The sequence below is a fragment of the Papio anubis genome, chromosome 12 (assembly GCF_008728515.1).
Source record: "Papio anubis isolate 15944 chromosome 12, Panubis1.0, whole genome shotgun sequence".
Classification (NCBI taxonomy): domain Eukaryota; kingdom Metazoa; phylum Chordata; class Mammalia; order Primates; family Cercopithecidae; genus Papio; species Papio anubis.
In genome coordinates, this window is record NC_044987.1 from 103,493,352 (window position 1) to 103,513,504 (window position 20,153).

The window sequence follows — 20,153 nt, forward strand, 5'->3', positions numbered from 1 at the left end:
TTCTTTCTTAGGTTTGAGTATTTTGATGTTGTATAATCTAGTATATAAGCCCTAAGAGAGAGATTTCTGCTGATGTTTTATGCCTAATGAGAATAAGCAAATATAATGAAAACTCATATTCACAGGAATATATTCCCTAGTTAATGATTCCATTATAACTCTGTTAAAAGAGTTTTCAAAGGGCTCTTAGAAAACTTAGGTTGAATATAGACTTTACCCATAGGTAAATAATATTTAGAAGTATGAAGATCATGAATCTTATTGTATTGGTTTAAGGAGTAGTGGTTCCTCTAACTTTCTGATTGTTCTCTTCCCCAGTTTATATGAATGCTAAAAAGCAGCTCTAGCTACAAGTTTTATAGGTGCAAAGAAGAAAAGAAATTTGAAGTAAAATTTAAATTTATTCAGGCAAAAACAGACTTTTGCTTTGGCAGAGTACTAAAATAATGTCTAAGGCCACATTCAAGAATGGAAAAAAAATAATAAAGGATAAATTAGCCATTGAAATAATTTAAATTAGAGTAGTGATGATTGGAGGAGGATAGGAAGGTCAAGCTGGGTGTCACATGAACAGATTTAGACTTTTGACATTATCTCCACTTGCCATATGTATAGTCAAAGAGATGACTGGCAAGCTTGAAAGATGATTTTCATTGTAAAGCTGGATGTGTGTTCCATTACTAGACTACCTCATGTTACACACGATAGATTTAAAAATATCCACATCATAACTTTGTGATAGCACAGTTATATTGCATTGTATTTGTCTGTGTTGAGTATTAATTTGTTAAATGTAAATGTTTAAGTTATACCAGAATTTCCCCATTTTGAGTTTCTCTGTTTTTTATGTAGAGTGAGAACCCATCCAAATGAAACTACCCCGGCATTCTTTAACCTCTGAGAAACCCCGAACTCTCCAGTCCACTCTGTGTGAAGTTTAAAAATGTATGATACTGTTGTTATATGTCTCTTTCTGAGGACAGTGTGTCCTGAATGGTTATAGTCTCATTGAAGGCAGAAGTGGTCTTATTCAGCTCTGTATCCTCAGTATGTAGTGATTAATACAGTGCTGAGCATGTAGTGGATGCTTAGATGTTTCCATGACCAGATTAAACCCTTTTTTTGTTTTTCATTTCTTAGTTATTTGAAGTGTTCTTTAGAGGAATACTTGAAGAATTGTTTTGGGGAAAAAAAGTCTCTTTGGGAAATTTCTTGCCCTGCGTTAGAGAATCAGATATTTTTTTACTAACATAATTTATTTGACATAAATATTATATTTGTTCCAAATGTAATGATCCAAAACATTTTACGATCTTTACAGCTGCAGTGAGAAGAGGAGTTTTTTACTTTAAACAGAGGCTGAAGAAACTATAGAATTAGCAGAGAAAGTGGAGAAGGTAGAGGATGGAGTTGCAGACTCTACAGGAGGCTCTTAAAGTGGAAATTCAGGTTCACCAGGTACGTTGTATTATTGGCTTCTCCCACATTGTTGTTAAGATTAGTAAACAAGCCTATCTCTGGTGTTTAGTACGGTTTTTAATAATCTTTAAGACAATTTTGTCCAAGAGTCATGTCGTTTGCCTTTTATCACTACTCAGCAAAGTCATAGATACTACTTTTAAGAACTTAAAGAAAGTATTCCTGATTTCCTTTGTAGAGAAAAGCACTGAAAAGATTTTTTTCATACACCAAAGGTGTTAACAAAAAAGAAAGAAATCTTTTTTCTGCTTTTTGGTTCATCTGAAGGACTTTATTCATGTGATTTAACTTGCATGTTTTAAATAACAACATGTCTAACTCAACTACCATATGTACTAAAGTTTTTACAGATCATATGACTCAGCTTTATGCGTTGATTCCAATCTTCCTTAAAGAAAATGTGATTATCTTCACAGATGTTTAAATTTCAGATTTTACAATTCTTATATTTTACCTCAGATACCCAGACTAAACAAACATTTAAAGTAACTATAAAAATGTATATATAAATAAAATATATTTTAAATACATTTGTAAAACAATATATTTTATGTATATAATAGTAAAATATTAAAATACTAAATATAATTTATATATGAATATATAAAAGTAAAAATATACATAACTATAATCAAGACAAAAAGCTATCTTTAAATAATTACATTTAAAATTTGTTATGTAAACAGAGTACCATTGTTCTATATCTTTCTAGACTTTAGCTGGACATCAGGCCGAAGACACACATACACATGCATGTATCTAATCCTTGGTACTCAAAAGTGATAAAGGATGATGCATTGACTGCTTTTGAATTTGTAACAATTGGGGATATGGGAGCGCAGAGAAGGATAAGTAAAACTACTTTTTAAAGGTGTTTGTTCTTAGGTATAGTTTCCTTTGTTTATCTGAGTAGTCTAAGGTAACATTAACTTTTGAAATCATTGGGAGAATATCTTGGGCCTTTGATAACTACTAGATTTGCACATTGCTCAGAATTAGTGTGGGTGAGAACTTAAAGGAAGCTTCAAAAGCACCTGTTCAGAAATCCCTGCTGCTGCTCCGGATCTCGTTAAACTCTTGTTCCGCTGCGGAGTTGGCCCTGTGCACGTGGGCTTCTTTAAGTAGGCAATAAGCTGTGTACTTTTTTTTTTTTTTTAACTTTGCTTCTGGTACTGACTGAGGAGAGCAGAAATTTGTTACAAAAACAAGCTTGTCTTTTTCTGAGTGAAACTAGTTTAACATAGAGGTGTGTTGAATACCCAGTTTGGCTGAATGGCAAGTGATAAAAATTAAATTCACATTTGGTGCAAAGCTAACATCATCATAGAATGAATTTTGGGAGTACAGTAGTCAATCTGAAATTTATATGGATCAAGGATAATTTTATGATGTTGTGTGTGATTTTTGGAGTTTTTCCTCCTCTAAAGAAGTATTGAGATGGCAAAGTTAACATTCTGCTTTAGTTCCTCCTCACAAGATATGAGCAAGTCTCCCAAATAATCCTTTCTTGAAAGGCTCATGATCTAAATTAATTGAAGTTAATTACTAAATATTTTGTTTCATATTCTGAATTCAAGCATACCAATTTTATAAACATCACAATTATGAAAATACTTAATATTTATTATTCTGTTTTAAATCTAATTAAAATTTTAAATTTACATTTGTTGACTCAAAAGGGATATAGTTCCTAAAGTTATTCTAAACATTCTCTTACTATTCATATTAACTGTCAGCTTTGAGCATAAAATTAATAGCTTTTATATTCATCCTTTATTTATACAACATTTTGTTTGTGTGATAATAAACATTTATTTATATGCCAATAATATTTTAACAGAGAAAGCATATATTTCACTCCAGTTATAGCTGTAATACTTTACTATTTTTGGAAAAATAATTTATATGGTGTCACCTACACAATCATTGATCATGACAAGTTGAGGCATGCTAGAAATGACATCAAGGTAGGGGCGTTGGTTACTAGGCTGAGACCAAAGCCAGAACATACATTTGACTAAATATTGGGACAAAAGCCACCCTTGGTTGCATTTCCAGCTAGGGAATGAGATTAGGGCTGAAATTGAGCTTACTGGATAGAAAATGTGTTCTGAAACTACCTGGTATTGCTGTAGTTAAAGTATATTTTTGTTCTTTGTGTTTTTGTTACGAATGGGAGATAGTTATGAAAGTAGTAATGTACACATAGTTGATGTTCAATAAATATTTAAGTAATAATGTCCTGTGATGGACATCTCATCTTTTTGGGGAAATTGTCTTTTCTCCTCCTCCTTTCTTTGACCTTATTTAGATTTGATGGAAATCACATTTAAATTTTCAGGGTATTTACTCTATATGAAACGGAGAATAGTATAAAACAGAGGTTAGCAAATTTTTTTGAAAGGGGACACATAGTAAAATATTTCTGGCTTTGTGGGTAATTTATGGTCTGTCACAACTACTATGCTCTGCAGTTGCATGTACAAAACAGCCACGGACAATATATAAATGAATGAATATGACTTTTTTCCATAAAACTTTATTTGCAAAAACAATGACGGGCCAGATTTGGCCTATGGGTTTTTCTGCTTACCTTTGGCATAAAGTATATCCTCAAGAAATATTGCCACATTCTTGTGGAAAGTAACTTAACTTTGTTAACATGATGTCAGCTTAAAGTTACTAGGGATTTGGATGGTCCAGTAAGTTGCCCAGCTTGTCCAGTCCTACCCCTGATTGTCTAAAATGCAGTTTAACTGCTTATAGATAGAAAAGTTGGCTTATTTATTTCCTTTAGAGGTGAAGACTTCATGTGGTTATCAGTGAATTTTTAAATTCCAGTGTCTGGAAGAAAACCTTTTTCAGCTCAACCCTCTGGTAACCAAATCAAAAAGGAAAATCAAGAGCTTTTTTCATTGAAGAGTGTGGCTAGCATTAATGTAAAAATGTATATGTATAAAACCTTGTGTTTCAATTCCCTTAAACTCTTGGAATATGTATTGTTTCTGTTTTGTGGATTAAGACTAGGATATAGAAGAGCTACTACCATTAAATATGAAGTAGAATATAGTGACACATACCTTATGTATTTGGAGGTCACATGGTTGGCAACCTCAGTTATCTAAAACGTGTCTTAGCACCAGGGAGAAAGACTTGACCAATTAGAATAAATGTCTGAAGTGATACACTAAAGATTATACATTTTACTAAAGGAGGATTTCTTAGATTATTACAACCTATTCCCTCGTCTTAAAATTAGTCCAGTGAGCGTACCACACAGCAGGTCTGAAACAGCAAATTTGAGCTGGGTTTCAGGGTTGTTAGAATAGTAGCAAGAGCTGGACATGGTGGCTTATGCCTGTAATCTCAGCTACTCAGGAGGCTGAGGTGGGAGGATCGCTTGAGGTCAGGATTTCGAGATCAGCTTGGATAACATAGTGAGACCTCATCTCTTAAAAATATTTGAAAAATAAAAATTAACCAAGCCTGGTAGTTCAAACCTATAATCCAAGCTACTTGTGAGACTGAGGCAGAAGGATCGCATGAAGTCAGGATTTCGAGACCAGCCTGCATTACACAGCGAGACCTCATCTCTTAAAAATATTTTAAAAAACCAAAACACAAAAACCAGACCTGGATATGTTGATGCACATCTGCAGTCCCAACTACTTAGGAAGATAAGGTGGGAAGATTGCTGGAGCCCAGGAGTTGGAGGCTGCATTGAGCTGTGATTGTGCCACTGCACTGCAGCCTCGGTGACAGAACGAGATCCCATCTTTAAAAAAAAAAAAAAAAGAATAGTAGCAAAATGTTCTGGCTGACTACTTGATGTTAAGGAGTGGACTGGAAAACTACAGTGTGGATTTAAGAACTTTAAAATATTGTAGTTTGGGACCTTTTTTGTAAGGACCCTATTGTTTATAGTTTAGTATATTAATATAATCATTCCTCTAAGTATCAATAAAAGCTTGATTTAAAAAATTTTTTTTCTTCTTTTTAAGAAGTTAGGGTGGGGCCGGGCGCGGTGGCTCAAGCCTGTAATCCCAGCACTTTGGGAGGCCGAGACGGGCGGATCACGAGGTCAGGAGATCGAGACCATCCTGCTGCTAACACGGTGAAACCCCGCCTCTACTAAAAAATATTACAAAAAACTAGCCGGGCGCAGGTGGCTACGCCTGTAGTCCCAGCTACTCGGGAGGCTGAGGCAGGAGAATAGCCGTGAAACTGAGGCGGAGCTTGGCAGTGAGCTGACATCCGGCCACTGCACTCCAGTCTGGGCGACAGAGCTGACCCGGCCTCAAAAAAAAAAAAAAAAAGAAGTTAGGGTGGGTGTGGTGGCTCACACCTTAATCTCAGCACTTTGGAAGGCTGAGGAGGGAGGATTCCTTGAGACTAGGAGTTTAAGACCAGCCTGGGCAACATAACAAGACCCTGTCTCTACAAAAAGTTTAAAAATTAGCCAAGTGTGCTGGTGTGCACCTGGGGTCCTAGCTACTCGGGAGGCTGAGGTGGAAGGATCACTTAAGCCCAGGAGGTTAAGGCTGCAGCAAGCCATGATCACACCACTGTACTCCAGCCTAGGTGACAGAGGAAGACCCTGTCTCAAAAAAAAAAAAAAAAAAAAGGTAGTAGTTAGATAAATATATAGTATATTTTTAGAAAGGTTTTATTTTACAACTAAACAATTTAAAAGTGCCTTGTCACCAAAAGAGAGTGACAAATTTTTCCATTACATGAAAAATTGACTTGGGTAATAGCTTATTCCCAGTTACTTTAGGACTTCTGATGCTCCTTTATCCTTCAAATTCTTCTGTCTATGGTTATTGTTACCTTTGGGCAGCAATGATTTTAGAAGTTGGGTTAGGTCAAAAGACATTCATTTTTCTTTCTTTCTTTGTTATTTGTTTGGGCTTCTGTTTTCCCTAGCAAAGATCTTTTCCATTCAGTATTGGGTAGCACTCTCTTTCCCAGAGGAATCGAGTTAGATAGAATTTTGTATTGTTCCTGCACTTCTTTGTTCTCAAATACTGAGTATCACTGCCCCACTGAACTTGTCCTCCCCTGCACCTAACTCCTTCTTGAGAAAAGACTGTGGCAAAGTCACATAGGACACTACACTCCTTCAGTGGTAAGAACCAAATCAATAGACCTGCCAAATCTGTACTTTGCTCTGTATGTAACAGGCCGGTTTTGTGTGCGGCCAGCTTCTTTCCAGGCCTTGTTTGGGACTCCAGACATTGACAGCATTTGAAAGGGATGTTTGGCTTTTGGAGCATCCAGCTTGTTTAAATTCCTTTCGGAAGCCATTGTCACCCATCTCTGTCCAGATTTAAAAATCAGGCACTTTTTCATTTCAAATATAAAGTGGTGGTTTGATTTTTTTATTGAAGGAAGTGTCTCCTGAGCCTGTTACATGCATCACAGAAGGTTTTAGTCTGTTCTGATTGTGGTGTTGCTCATTGTTTTGTGTTAACTTAAAATCCTAGATTTTTTGGTCCAAACCTGATTAGCCATAGGGAGTTAATATGTAAGACTAATGGCTCTTTTTCTCTCTTTATTACCAGAAACTGGTTGCTCAGATGAAGCAGGATCCACAGGTAAACTACTATTTTTATTCATGTAATTGTTAAATTTAAAAATAATTTAAAATAAAATCACCATAAAATACTTAAATATAGATGGTACTTAACTTTTAAGAATTACTTCATTTCTAATAGCAATTATTTTTAATACATTTATCTTCAGGTTTTAAGAGTTTAGAAAAATTCATTCTATTTTAATATAGCTATTATTTCATTTTTGTTACTATTATTTTGGTTTTATATTAATTGGTTTGAGTATTTTGGAGAAAAATATTGAGTTAATACTCATCATATAGCTTAAATTCATTTCCATAAACCCACTTATTCAAAATCAGAGTGTTTGAGGCTTTCTGTCGTAATATTGGTGTTCATGTAACAGAATTGTCTTAACCTGAAGAACCTGAGGTGGGCAGGGCAGTAACTTGTTGGACAGCATTGTGGGTGATCTCATTGGGGAAGCCTTATGTCAAATACACTAATAAAAAAGTCCACATGGAGTAAACCAAATTCAATAGACGGGGAGGATGTGTTCCCTAACCCTGACAGAAGACCAAGCAGGGTAAATTGAAATAATTGTATGTGAGACAAATCAAGTAAAAGCAGTCTCTCATTAGGGTGGTGTTCAGTCTGCTAGTAGGCTGTCCTGCTACATTAAGCATTTGAAAACTTTAATTTTGGAATTTTTTGCCTACTTTAGTAAAAGGCAATCATGCTCAGTGTATCTCATCTAAAATAGTATTCTTTTTTTGATTCCTAGAATTTTAGAACTGAGAAAATGCCCTGGTAGTCAGTGTGTTAATTTGAATGATGTAGTGTTAAGGCAGTTGCTGTACTGACAGCTTTTCAGATCTAGGCTAAAATAACAAATGTACTTTGCTAAATAAGGGAGAGGGCAAGTGGAGAAAAACCTCTTATCTTTGTTGATAATGCTGTAAAGCATGTAATGTATGCATACTTATAACCTCCATTTTCCTACTTTTGTGTGATTAGTGGAGCTTTGGGTTTTCTGTTAATGGATACTTTCTATAAAGAATAAGAATATTTTAGTGGACAGGTACTCTTAGAGTATAAGATGCTCAAATATAAAACTTTCTGTAATTTAAAACAGTTGCAGAGTAGCTGCTCCTGTTTCGCTGAGAGGAGCCTATATTTAGGATCTGTGCATTAGGTGATGGTATTATGGCTACAGTGTAATGCATGACAGATTTGATTGGCTGAATGCTTCAGGTTGCTTCATCATTTGTAATACAGTATGCATAGTCTTCCTGCTACTATTCTGTTAACAAATGAACTATCTTTCTCACAGATATTTTTTCTTTCCAATCAGAATGCTGACTTAAAGAAACAGCTTCATGAACTCCAAGCCAAAATCACAGCTTTGAGTGAGAAACAGGTAGGGGAAAAGGGGAGGGGGGCATATTTTTAACATTGTGTTCTAAAGATATGTCTGCTCGAGGCTTCTAAGAGAACTGCTATTTTTCCTCATGTGTGAAAATAAGTGTGGGCAGCCAGACTTGGTTTTAATTTTGTTTGAGCTCTGTTTATCTATTTTTATTTTTGGTTGAAATCAGTCTCTAGAGTATCCCATGGGTATATGTTACTGGCAAATACCTAAAAGCAATGTGGCAGGCTGCCGTTAACTGTGTTAATTAAACTCTATAGTTTACCCATAGGGGATGGGGTAAAGGCAGTTAGTGAGAATAGGAGATAGAGAATCTTGTAGGTGCTGCATGTACCTTGTTACCTGTCTTAAAGCCTTGAGCTGACATTTAACTTACTGTGGAGAGAATTTTCTTGTAAGTAGATTGCTCTAAATGTAGGTCTCCCATTCTAAGTATGGTCATGCCTTTATGTTAATCTCTATTAGATATTGACCTACTATTACGTGAAAAAACTTATTAGACGTATTCTATATAGGGCAGGGCAGGAGAAGAACATCTTGGTTTTTTCCAAGGACACCAGGAAAATATTCTTTGGAATTTTTTGTATGATGACCTCCACTTTACCAGTTCAGGCAGTGCCTGCCACCAGGTGGAGTGTGGCAATTGATAGAGTTATAAGTAAATGTTTATGGTAATCCCATGAAGCATTTGTTTTCTTGTTTCTTCCCCACCGCTCTCCCTTTGGTTAGAAAGAGTGGTTTTCTGTCTTGGAGGAGGTGAATGTGTTAATCAAAAGAATAAGGTGATTTGCAGTTGATATTTCATGCCAGTGACATTTTATTGAAGATTTTTGACTAAATAGTTCTAAATAACTGATTTTTGTGTGTTATTTGGTGTTATTTAGTGAAATAATAACAATGAGAATAATTTATTCCTGGAGATTTTTTATTGTGTTTCTATTGTGGTTTCATTTAACTGAGGGGAGAAATAAACTTTGAGAACTATGTGGAAGAGATATGAATCATTAATGTTTCAGAATAGAATCATCTTCCAAGCTGAGTGAACAACTGCTTTATATTCTTCCCTCCTATTCTTATGCGTCCCCATCTTGTCTTCTCCACAGACAGGAGGTATTTTAGATTAGGGAATTGCCAAACTAAAATTGGGAGGAGGTGGGATGGTGGAGAACAATTTGTAAGAAAAAATATAAACAGAGTTGGTTAGTATGTATTTGGCTCTGAATGTGATTCAGTTCTCTAAAGTCAACATGATGTGTGTTAGTGAAAGTGTTCTAGCTTTAGAATTCTGTTAGTGCTGAGCCTCCTTATAGTTTCAGGGTTAGTTTGACAAGACGCCAATGAATGAGTCACATTTGCTGAAAAATTCACGTGTTCCAGCAGGGAAAGAAGGTGAGAACTGATTAGTGGAATAGGGGTTAGGGGATGCTATTGCAAAGTTAAGGTAACTTAAGACTACATTTGGGGAAAGTGGGACAATTTTTAGAAATTTACATCTACTCGAAATTTTTGTTTGTGAGAACTGACATAGATTTGGTTTATTCTGTAACTTTTTATTCTTTAATCTTTTTTCTGTTAGGGACCTTACTGAATAGAAAATTGCAACTATCTATGTTAAGACATTTCATCAAGTGGCAAGCTCTAATTGTTCTCTGAACTAAGTTTGCATTTCAGAAACTGGAATTTTAAAAAATGTCTAACATCAGGAAAACTTTAGGTATACAAAGTAAATAAAACTAGAGTTAGAAACTGAAATCCAGTCCTGCAATTTTTATATTTCCTTAACTGTTAAAACAACCTTCTTGATGGAACAGAAAAATACCATTTTTAGGTAGGCTAATACTTGAAGGAAGCACAGCTGTAAAGTTCAAAAGCTCATCCCTCCTCAGACTTACTTTCAACATGTGATATTACTGTTTAGTTTAGAATAGTTTTATTGGCGGGGCATGGTGGCTCATGCCTGTAATCCCAGCACTTTGGGAGGCCAAGGCGGGCGGATTTCCTGAGGTCAGAGGTTCGAGACCAGCCTGGCCAATGTGGTAAAACCCTGTCTCTACTAAAAATACAAAAATTAACCGGGGGTAGTGGTGCACACCAGTAGTCCCAGCTACTTGGGAGGCTGAGACAGGAGAATTGCTTGAACCCAGGAAGCAGAGGTTGCAGTGAGCCAAGACCATGCCACTGCACTCCAGCCTGGGTGACAGAGTGAGACGCTGTCTCAAAAAAATAAAAGTTTTATTTTAGAACAGTTTCCTAATGCTATGTGCCCTTTTTCTCCCCCCCCTCAAAAGAGCCACTTATCCTCTGGCAGAACCTAACCAATTTTCCTTCCACTTTAATAACTAAAATCTGAATTACCTTATCCATATGACTAATATTTTAACATTAATTTTTTTGTTAGAAAAATTTTAAATACAGAAAAGTTTGGAGAATAATGGCATATTTCGCACTTAACTCTTTGTCGTATTTGCTTCCATTCTTTTTCTTTGTGCATTTTTCTGTAATCATTTTTTCAATATTTATTAGAAAACTTTAATTATACAAATAATGGACTCATATATTCTCTTCTTTTGTTTTATTAAAAGTTGCATCTGACCTCCAAAGTCATGAGCAAAAAAAAAGAGAAAGACCATTGCAGATAGTCACTATTTCTTGCAGTAGACACTAGTTCTTATTCACTGTTGCTACTTCAATCTTTGATACTTACTCAGTTTCTTCCTTAAAACTATGTAATTGTATGCTCCATTTGGGAAAATACAGCCTTTAGTGAGCATCCTTCATGGCTAAAACTCAGTGAATTTCACTGAATTCTTGGTTGGAAGGTTCTAGCGCTTTAAAACTGTAACTTGAGATTTCTGAAAGAAACTCTGGCAGATTTCTAAGTCAGCTTCTTGACCTGCAGGGCTTCAATTTGTGGCGGACAGTTTTAACTCAGAAAATCCCTGACTTAATTGGCTAAATAAATTATATGTTATATAGCCATTAAGATCATGGTTTTGGAAAGTATTTTAATGATACAGGAATGTGCTCTGAAATAATAAGTGAGAGAGTATACACAACTTTATGTGCATTACAGTCCCATTTTTATGTTTATTTTGTGTATATATGTATGTGGGTGTGTAAATGTACGTAAAAACAGTGTCAGTATAAGATATTGGAAGGTGGTTAAGTTTACAGGTGATTTATTTTTTCTGTATACTCATATGTATATTTTCTAAATGCTCCACAATAAATATGTTTCACTTTTAGAATCATAAATAGACGAGAAATATGATATAAAAAATTTTTTAACATCAAGCTCTTGTCTGTTTCAGGCATAGTTCACATTTTAAAATCTAATGACATTCTTCTCATGGTATTAAATACATGAACCACTTTAGTCAGAGAATCCAACTTTTTTTTTTTTTTTTTGACACAGGGTCTTGCTCTGTCACCCAGGCTGAAGGGCAGTGTCGCAATCTTGGCTCACTGTAAGCTCCGCCTCCTGGGTTCATGCCATTCTCCCACCTCAGCCTGCCAAGTAGCTGGGACTACAGGTGCCCGCCACCACACCTGGGCAATTTTTTGTATTTTTAGTAGAGACCAGGTTTCACTGTGTTAGCCACGATGGTCTAGATCTCCTGACCTTGTGATCCGCCCACCTCGGCCTCCCAAAGTGCTGGGATTACAGGCGTGAAGTAATGCTGAAGTATGGAAGCAACTATTAATTTCTTTAACAGGATTCACTGTCATGCTCACTCCCCACACCCTTATTTTTTGATAGGCATATATGGTCTTTTATGGAGATATTCCGATATGGAGCCAAAGTGCTTAGTTGCTCTAGTTCTGTGCTTTCATTTTAATTCCTTATGGAGGCAATCTTAACATCCCAAAATTTGTTGCTTGTTACTGTGGTGCTTCAGGGTTAGGCCTTCGTGGTTGCAGCTTTGGTTTCCCCCGCCTGAACAGTTTGCTGTCCTGTCTCCTTTTACCTGGTGGCCTCCTGATGAGGTTTCATGTCATAGCTTAAATGTCACTTCCTCAGAGGAGCTATCCCTGACACTCCTTCCTCTAGTCAAAATCAACTGTTTCTGTTATCTCTCATTGAACCATACTTTCCCTTCATAGTTATTCTAGTTAGGATTATGTTCAGTTGTGAATGACTGAAAACCCAAAATGAAAATGATGTAAACAGAGAAAACTTAATTTCTCTCTCATCTAAAAGTTCTGTAGGTGCCCCTAGGGCTAGGCCTGTGAAGAGTGGTTGCATGGTGTCAGGGAACCCAGGTTCCTCCTATTCTGTTGCTCTGCCATTCTCAGCATGCAGCTTTCACATCATAGTCCAAAATAGCTGCTCCATCTGGTAAGAAGGGGGAGAAGCAACAAAGAGCAAGCCCTTTATTTTTTAAGGATGTTTTCTAGAAGTTGCATGCACCACTTCCAGTTAGATCCCATGGGCCTGAACTTAGTCATATGGCCCCCGCTAGGAGCAAGGAAGTCTGGAAAATGTAGGTAGTTTATTGCCTGTGGTCGTGGCCAGATAAAATTCAAGGACTATTACTGAGTAAGAATTGGGAAATAAATACTGGGAATAATTAGCATTTTCTATTACAGTAGCATATCTGTATCTGTAGCATTACTGTTTTTTAAATATCTATCTTCCTCATTAGATTGTTAGTTTCAGGAAGGCGGGGAACATGTTTGTTTTATTTGCTTTTTTATTCCTAGTATAATATTTAGTATAATATTTAACATAGAATGATATTAACACAGAAGAGGCACTTATATTCTTTAAATGTATTATTTTATCCACCCGATCTTTTGCTCTGCTTATATCGTAATTTTTTTATAGAATGGTGTGTCTTGCTTTTTATGCTTTTTAAACCTAACTTATGAAAATCTTCTGAGATTTTTGAGTGTTCTTTGAGAGTATGATTTTTAACAGCTTTAAATATTAGTATAATTGGCTATATCATGATTTTTAAAACTATTCTTCTCTTGATGATAGGGTATTTCCAGTTTTTTTGCTATTATCAATATTGCTTTGATAGATATACCCTTCTATATGAATGCGTGTTTCTCTCTGATTGTCTTAGGAGAAATTCCTAGATGGGTGATGACTGCGTGTGTTGGTCACCTATTACCCTAACAATTCTGCATCAGAAACTAGTGTTTTGTTGAGTGGCTTTCAGCACTGCCAGTACTTATACCTAACTGGTCAAAGATTTGATTATCTCTTTAAGAAAAATAAGCTTGATGAAGTAGCTTACACTTTAATAATGTGCCATATTGTTATAGGGCATTTTACCTAAGTGTTTATTTTCACACTGGGTCTATAGGTCATCTGGGGTTCTCCTGATCTAGGCTGTACTTGGCCAGGCACCTCTGCCTCAGTTTGTGGGCTGGCTGAACTTGCCTTCAGGCTGCAAGTTTGGTTAAGTCTACTCTAAATGTGTTCATTCTGAGGCCTTGCATGAAGGGATAGCAGCTACCTGGGGCGTATTCATTTCGTAGTTTACCTAAGAGCACAGGAAGCAGGCCAAACTACTAAAATACATTTTAAGACTCTGCTGGCATCAGGTTTGTTAACATCTCATTAGCCAAAAGAAGCCACATGGCCAAGTCTTGCAAAGTTATATGACAAAGGGTGTTGTGAATGTATAATTTTAAAACAGAGAGGATATGGAAATTGAAAACAATAATTCATCTACTGCACTTGGTCTAAAGGTATAAAAAAAAGCTTTTGCTACATCAAAAAAAAAATTTTTACCAAATATCTCCAAATAACCCCCAGAAAAGGCTGTTTCACATTAATAGCATATATTGAGAATAAGTGATTTTCCCCAGGAGATACTATCTGTCACAGGGGAAAAAAGCACTCTGCTAATTTGGAAGATGTACTGATTTGTATTTGATGCTTATCAGGAAGTATATTTTTCAAAGAATTTGCCATTTGTCCATGGCACAAATCTATTACAGTATTCCATAGAATTATCTTTTGGTTTTAAATTTTGTTATTCTTTCACACCTTCTTCTATTTCTTTTTACTCCTTTTTAGACAGATAGACCCTTCTGTAGTCTTTGATTTTTTCTGCAAGTTTGCTTCTCTGACTCTGTTTAAAAATTACAGTCACCTGGCTGGGTGCGGTGGCTCACAGCTGTAATCTCAGCCCTTTGGGAGGCCGAGGTAAGCGGATCACCTGAGGTCAGGAGTTTGAGACCAGCCTGGCCAACATGGCGAAACCCTGTCTCTACTAAAAATACAAAAATTAGTCGGGTGTGGTGGTGAGCACCTGTAGTCCCAGCTACTCAGGAGGCTGAGGCAGGAGAATTGCTTGAACCTGGGAGGCAGAGGCTGCAGGGAGCCAAGATGGTGCCACTGCACTCCAGTCTGGGCAACAGAGCGAGACTCATCTCAAAAAATATATATATATATATAGTCACCATTTCTTACAGATCTCTTCAACATAATACTGGATGAAATACTTTTCTGGGTTTAGTAAGTTCATCTTGCCATTTATGGAATCATTCTCAATTTTAAGTTTGAATATATTTTAATACGAGATTCTGAAGCTTTTGGGAAATAAGTTTCTGTCCCTCCTATTACTAGTTATGTTTCTGATGCATAGAACAACATAATTTAAGCTAATTAGGTAACTGAAACAAAGGACTGGGTAGGGATGGGGGAACCAGAAGTTTGATTCTATTCCTGACTCTGTAATAGACTTGTTGATAGATTTTCATTGTTGAATAACTTAATATGTCTTTTTCCATATTTGCGGAATGTTTGGATTATGCACTGAGGAGTTAATGCATGTGTATCCATTGAGTGCATGGAATTCTTTTGTAGGTGAGTTCTATTTAAAAGGAAATTATTGGCTGTAGTCATGGTGGTTAACTTCATCTCATATGTAACACTTTCATCTTACATGTAAAGTACTACTTTTCTAAGAAGCTTAGAACATTTCACATTTAACTCAATGACAAGTGTGTCATTGTAATACATAAACTGAGATGTGGACTTTGTGACTTAACCATTATCGTATAATTTATCAGTTATCAGATTCAATACTAGAATCCAGATTGCTGTACTCTTCATTCAGTTTTATTTAGTAACTCTGTAAAGCTTTATCTATCAAATATTTTTTTGAAATAGGACGTTAGGCAAAATAATTACTTTGCCTTTAGGCCTCATTACCTTGGAGTCAAATAAGTAAGTTAGATCCTATAGTCCTAGTGTTTGTTACCTGATATATGACTATCTCCAGCCTCTAATACCAGTTACCATAAAATGTTATTCTCCGTGCCTCACAGCCAAACTAGTGTGATTGGCTCATCACATTGGAATTTAAAATTGTTGTCTTAGAAATCTTTTCACTGTGATGGAAACCTGACTTTATCCAGAGCTTAGGAATTTCCTAAGATTTAGTCTAGTTCATCCCTCCTGTGTAATATTTATGTGAAGCCATTGGTCCAATTGTTTGTTGAGTTTATTGCCACTTGTGTACATCAAAGGACATCAGCTCCTCCTTTTCATCAAATACAGGAAATGTAATATTTCAGATTTCTGCTGGTGAAATCCTGTTGGCTTATATTCAGCCAAGATGAGATGAAGGAAAGGCTCAGAAATAACTGGCTACAAGTATGAAAGTTCTGAAGATCGAGAGGTTGTATATATGTGATGTGACCGTGGTTCCCAGTGCTGTATTATCTCCTCTCCTTTTTACCTGTCTTCTTGGAGTGTGATTGTCTCTGTTGCTGCTAGTTTTACCTAAGTGGTGAAAGATTTGACTATCTCTTTAAGAAAGAGATACTTGATTGAGTAACTTATACTTTAGTAACGTGCCACATTATTATAGGGCATTTTATCTGAGTATGGCAGAGGAAATCAAGTCAGTTGATGACTTATTACAGATACATCAATCTGTTTGCTGAGTTAAGGCAGAGCAATCTTCATGTGAGTTTATCCTAGTAACTTATTTTTGGTGCTGGCAAACTGAATGACTTTTAAAATTCAAATTGAATTTCTTAGCCCTTGTCATCAGGTGTTATATATCTTGACACTGGGCTACTAGAAAATACTGACTGGAATCTACTGTATTTTTTTTTTTTCCACTTTGCTCATCTATTGCTTAGCTGAGAGCAGTTGCTTCAAGCTATGAAAATAAAATCAAAGGCCAAGTTTGTGGAATGTTTTTCAAGCCTGTGGTATCTGCCTTTTTTTTTCTTTTGCATAGAACATATCTGTATTTCAGAATGTTTAGGGACTCTTCCACTCTTTAGAGAACGTTAATTTTTGAATGATGGGCAGTGTGAATAACAAATGCTTTTTAGGAGCCAATACAACTGACACCACCTCTCTACTATATCATGTGCTTTCAAATAATGTGCTTATATATATATGTGCTTTCAAATAATCCATTCCCCCATATTTATTCCCTTTTCTCTAGGATGTGTGCTTTCCAGACTTCTTTATCATTCCGAGAGTCTGATTCATCTGTCTTATTCCACATGTGTTTATTGCGAGTTTACTCTGGTGAAAGGCATGATACTAGGCCCTTGGAGGATGCAGAGAATGAAAATCTTGCAGTATCACTTCCATGTGACTGGTTATGACCTACAAGGCATTCAAGCTCATTAGCATTGGTACCTTTAACAGCTCATTCTCATACATACCCCATAAATTCCCTGCTGTCACCTTTACTTGCTGGGCTCTCTCAAGACTGTGCCTTCTTCACACATCCTCTTCTCTATACCTGGAATTTTCTTACCTCTTTACCTGGTTAATTCCTACATATACTTTGAAGACTCAGCTTAAGCAAGATCCTCTACAAGCTTTTCTTGACTTCTTTCTACCTTCCGAGCAGAGTTAGACACTCCTCTTCTGTGTACTCATGGTACTTGGTACTTGTGCCTACTTTATTTGGCACTCATTGTGGTACTTATTTGCACTCATCGAGTTGTATTGTAATTGCTTGTAAGATCCTCACAAGCAAGGACTGTGTCTTGCTCACGTTTGTACCCCTCAAGTCTAGAATGGTAGATTAGCAGCAAGTGTTTTTGAATGTTATTAATTCATTATGCCCTCAGAAAGCTAGTAAGGTGGCCAAAGATGTCCATACCAAGGGTTCACCATCAAAAGAAAATTCCCATTTAAATGGTCCAATTCAGTTTTGTGGAGGGGGTGGAATATTCTCATTATTATTTCCTACTTCAGTGTTTCGGGAGAATTCAGTGCCATTATTAACTCTATTCCAATTTAGAGCAGCTTTATCTTAGTTTCAGAAAAGGACAGTTTTTATTAAGTGAAGTTGTATAAACTAGTAAACGAATCTGGGGCCACCAGTTTGAAAACTTGATACATCTAGAAACAAGTCTCTTCTGCAGTGTTGCTACATCGCTTACCTCAGAAAACCCTTCATTTTCTCCCCCATGCCTGCCTCCCCATGAATCGATACATACCTTATCCTCTAGACTTTTCAGATACTTGTTATGCTATGTTGTTTCTTCAACCTGGGATGTTTTTACCTGTCTTTGCATAGTGCAAACCTAGGGTCACTTTATACCTTTCTTCTGGCAGACCCACTTACAGGACCATATAGTACAGAAATCACCACAAAAGAAAATTTGAAAACAAATGTGATTGAATCAAGGTGCATTAGTAAGTAATACATAAGGTGCATTAGTAAGTAATACATTAGCTATATATGCATATTATAGAATAGTATGTAGCTGTTAAAAAAGAATGAGGTGCTTAACTGAATGGAAAGATGAGTAGAAAGTAAAAACAAAGCAAATTGTAAAACAGACATACAGTATAATTCAATATTAGTTTAAAATACAAAATACTAAAAAACTGTGTTTGTATTTATGCATTCATGGTCATTTATACTTGAAAATGCATGGGAAAAGGTCTAGATTATCTAGAATTATTTACACAGAACCATTCACAGTGATTGCTTCTAAGAAGTGAGGTTCAAGAGAGGTGGCCAAGAAAGCTGACACTTTTAACTTTATATATGCTTTTTAAATTTAAATTTATTTATTTTTATTTTGTTTGTTTATTATTTTTAGAGGCAAGGTCTTGCTCTGTCGCCCAGGCTGGAGTGCAGTGATACAATCATAGCTCACTGGGGTCTTGAACTCCTGGGCTCAAGTAATCCTACCACCTGAGCCTCCCGAGTGGCTGGGGCTACAGGCATGCACCGTCACGCCTGGCTAATTTATTTTTATGTTTTTAGAAACAGGTTCTCATTTTGTTGCCCAGCCTGGTCTTGAATTCCTGGCAAGTGATTCTTCTGACTCAGCCTCCCAAGTAACTGGGATTATAGGTTCAAACCACAATGACTGGCTGAATTTATTTTTTATAAGGAACGCATATTAATTTTTTAAAACTGTTGAGTTATAACATAAATAGACATCTAATGTATATTTATATGTATGCACATATGGCTCAAATATATTATTACACACTGAAACCACTAGGTAACTAATACCTATATTAGTAATCAGAATATCACTATCACAACAGAAATCCCTTTGTCCTCCCCCAGTTCACTACCTCCTCTGCCAGAGGAAATACCTTTGTTACTTCTAACATGGACTAATTTTGCCTATGTATCAAATAAAATAGAGCCTACTTTTTTCTGTCTGGCTTATTTTGTTCAGCATGTTTATGAGACTACATCCCTTTCTTTTGAAGTTTAAAAAAACTTTTTACTTTGAAATAATTACAGATTCACAGGAAGTTGTCTTTTAAAATTTTAAATCACTAAAGAAAAAAAGTTTTTCATCTCTTGGATGTGTCCACCCTAACATCTCGTGGCATACGTAGTCAGGTGCTTTCTCTTCTGTGAGCCAGGAGCTCCTTGCTCTGTGACTTTTGTGTAGCTCTTACCACATATCTTTAACTATTTGTTTGTGTGTCATTTCTTCCTCTCTAGATTGTAAGCCTCTGTGAACTGCAATCCCTTCACCCTTATACACCTGCTTTATACCCTAGTGCTTCACACACAGTGGCACCTAAACCATTTTTGTTAAAGAAAAGGAGTAAATTCTAGTCATGGCTGTGCTAGTCACTGACAGACTTTGTGTCCATTGAATTTCTCTGAGCTGATTTCCTCAACTGTAATATAGACGTTATAATTGTATCTCTACAGATGCTTTTAGCTGTATGTAACAGAAAGCCCAACTAAAAGTGGCTACGGTAGTAAGTGGATTTATTGATTCGAATAAGGAGAATTTGCTAGAATTGCTCAGTTCAGCAGCTCAGCAACACTATCAGGACCCATATTCTGGTCATCTTTCTGCACTGCCACACTCAGCATGTCAGCAAGCACTGCTCCTTGTCACAGGATGGCTGCTGTGGCCCCAGGCTTTACGTCTTCACACATGAACATCCTGGGGCAACAAAGGACCATTTCTTATTAAATATCTCTTTTTATGATTATGGAAAACTTTAATTAGAAGCCTTTCAACAGAACTTTGCATCTCATTGACCACAGTTCTGTCATTTGCCAATGCCTAGTTCCTGGCAAGAAGGAGTCCAAGATTGATTTATGTCCTGGAGCTGGAGATTTTCTTCTCGAGCATTTGGAAGCTAGATACCTAAAGTTGTTTTTTGTTATCAGGGAAGAGAAAGGGTGGAGAATAATGGATATTGAAGAAAGTTAACAATGTCTGTCCCTGTAACACTTTCCTTTACTAATGTAAAT

At 36.3% G+C, this 20,153-nt stretch overlaps 1 protein-coding gene across 47 annotated transcripts in view; it reads left to right on the forward strand.

Moving 5' to 3' along the window:
- PHF21A (PHD finger protein 21A) overlaps positions 1-20,153 on the forward strand; it is a 191,392-nt gene that overhangs the window by 36,009 nt on the left and 135,230 nt on the right. For 28 of the 47 annotated variants that reach the window (XR_004177537.1, XM_031653486.1, XM_031653477.1 and 25 more), the window contains 3 exons: positions 1,322-1,458; positions 7,044-7,076; positions 8,368-8,454. Coding sequence is in view for 43 of the 47 variants with exons in the window: in XM_031653486.1 (XP_031509346.1) it covers positions 1,405-1,458; positions 7,044-7,076; positions 8,368-8,454 (174 nt within the window). In the remaining 4 variants the exon portion in view is untranslated. Of the gene's footprint in view, positions 1-852; positions 946-1,321; positions 1,459-7,043; positions 7,077-8,367; positions 8,455-20,153 lie in introns of those variants that run through there. The other 19 variants (XR_004177538.1, XM_031653513.1, XM_031653517.1 and 16 more) reach the window with 3 other exon arrangements.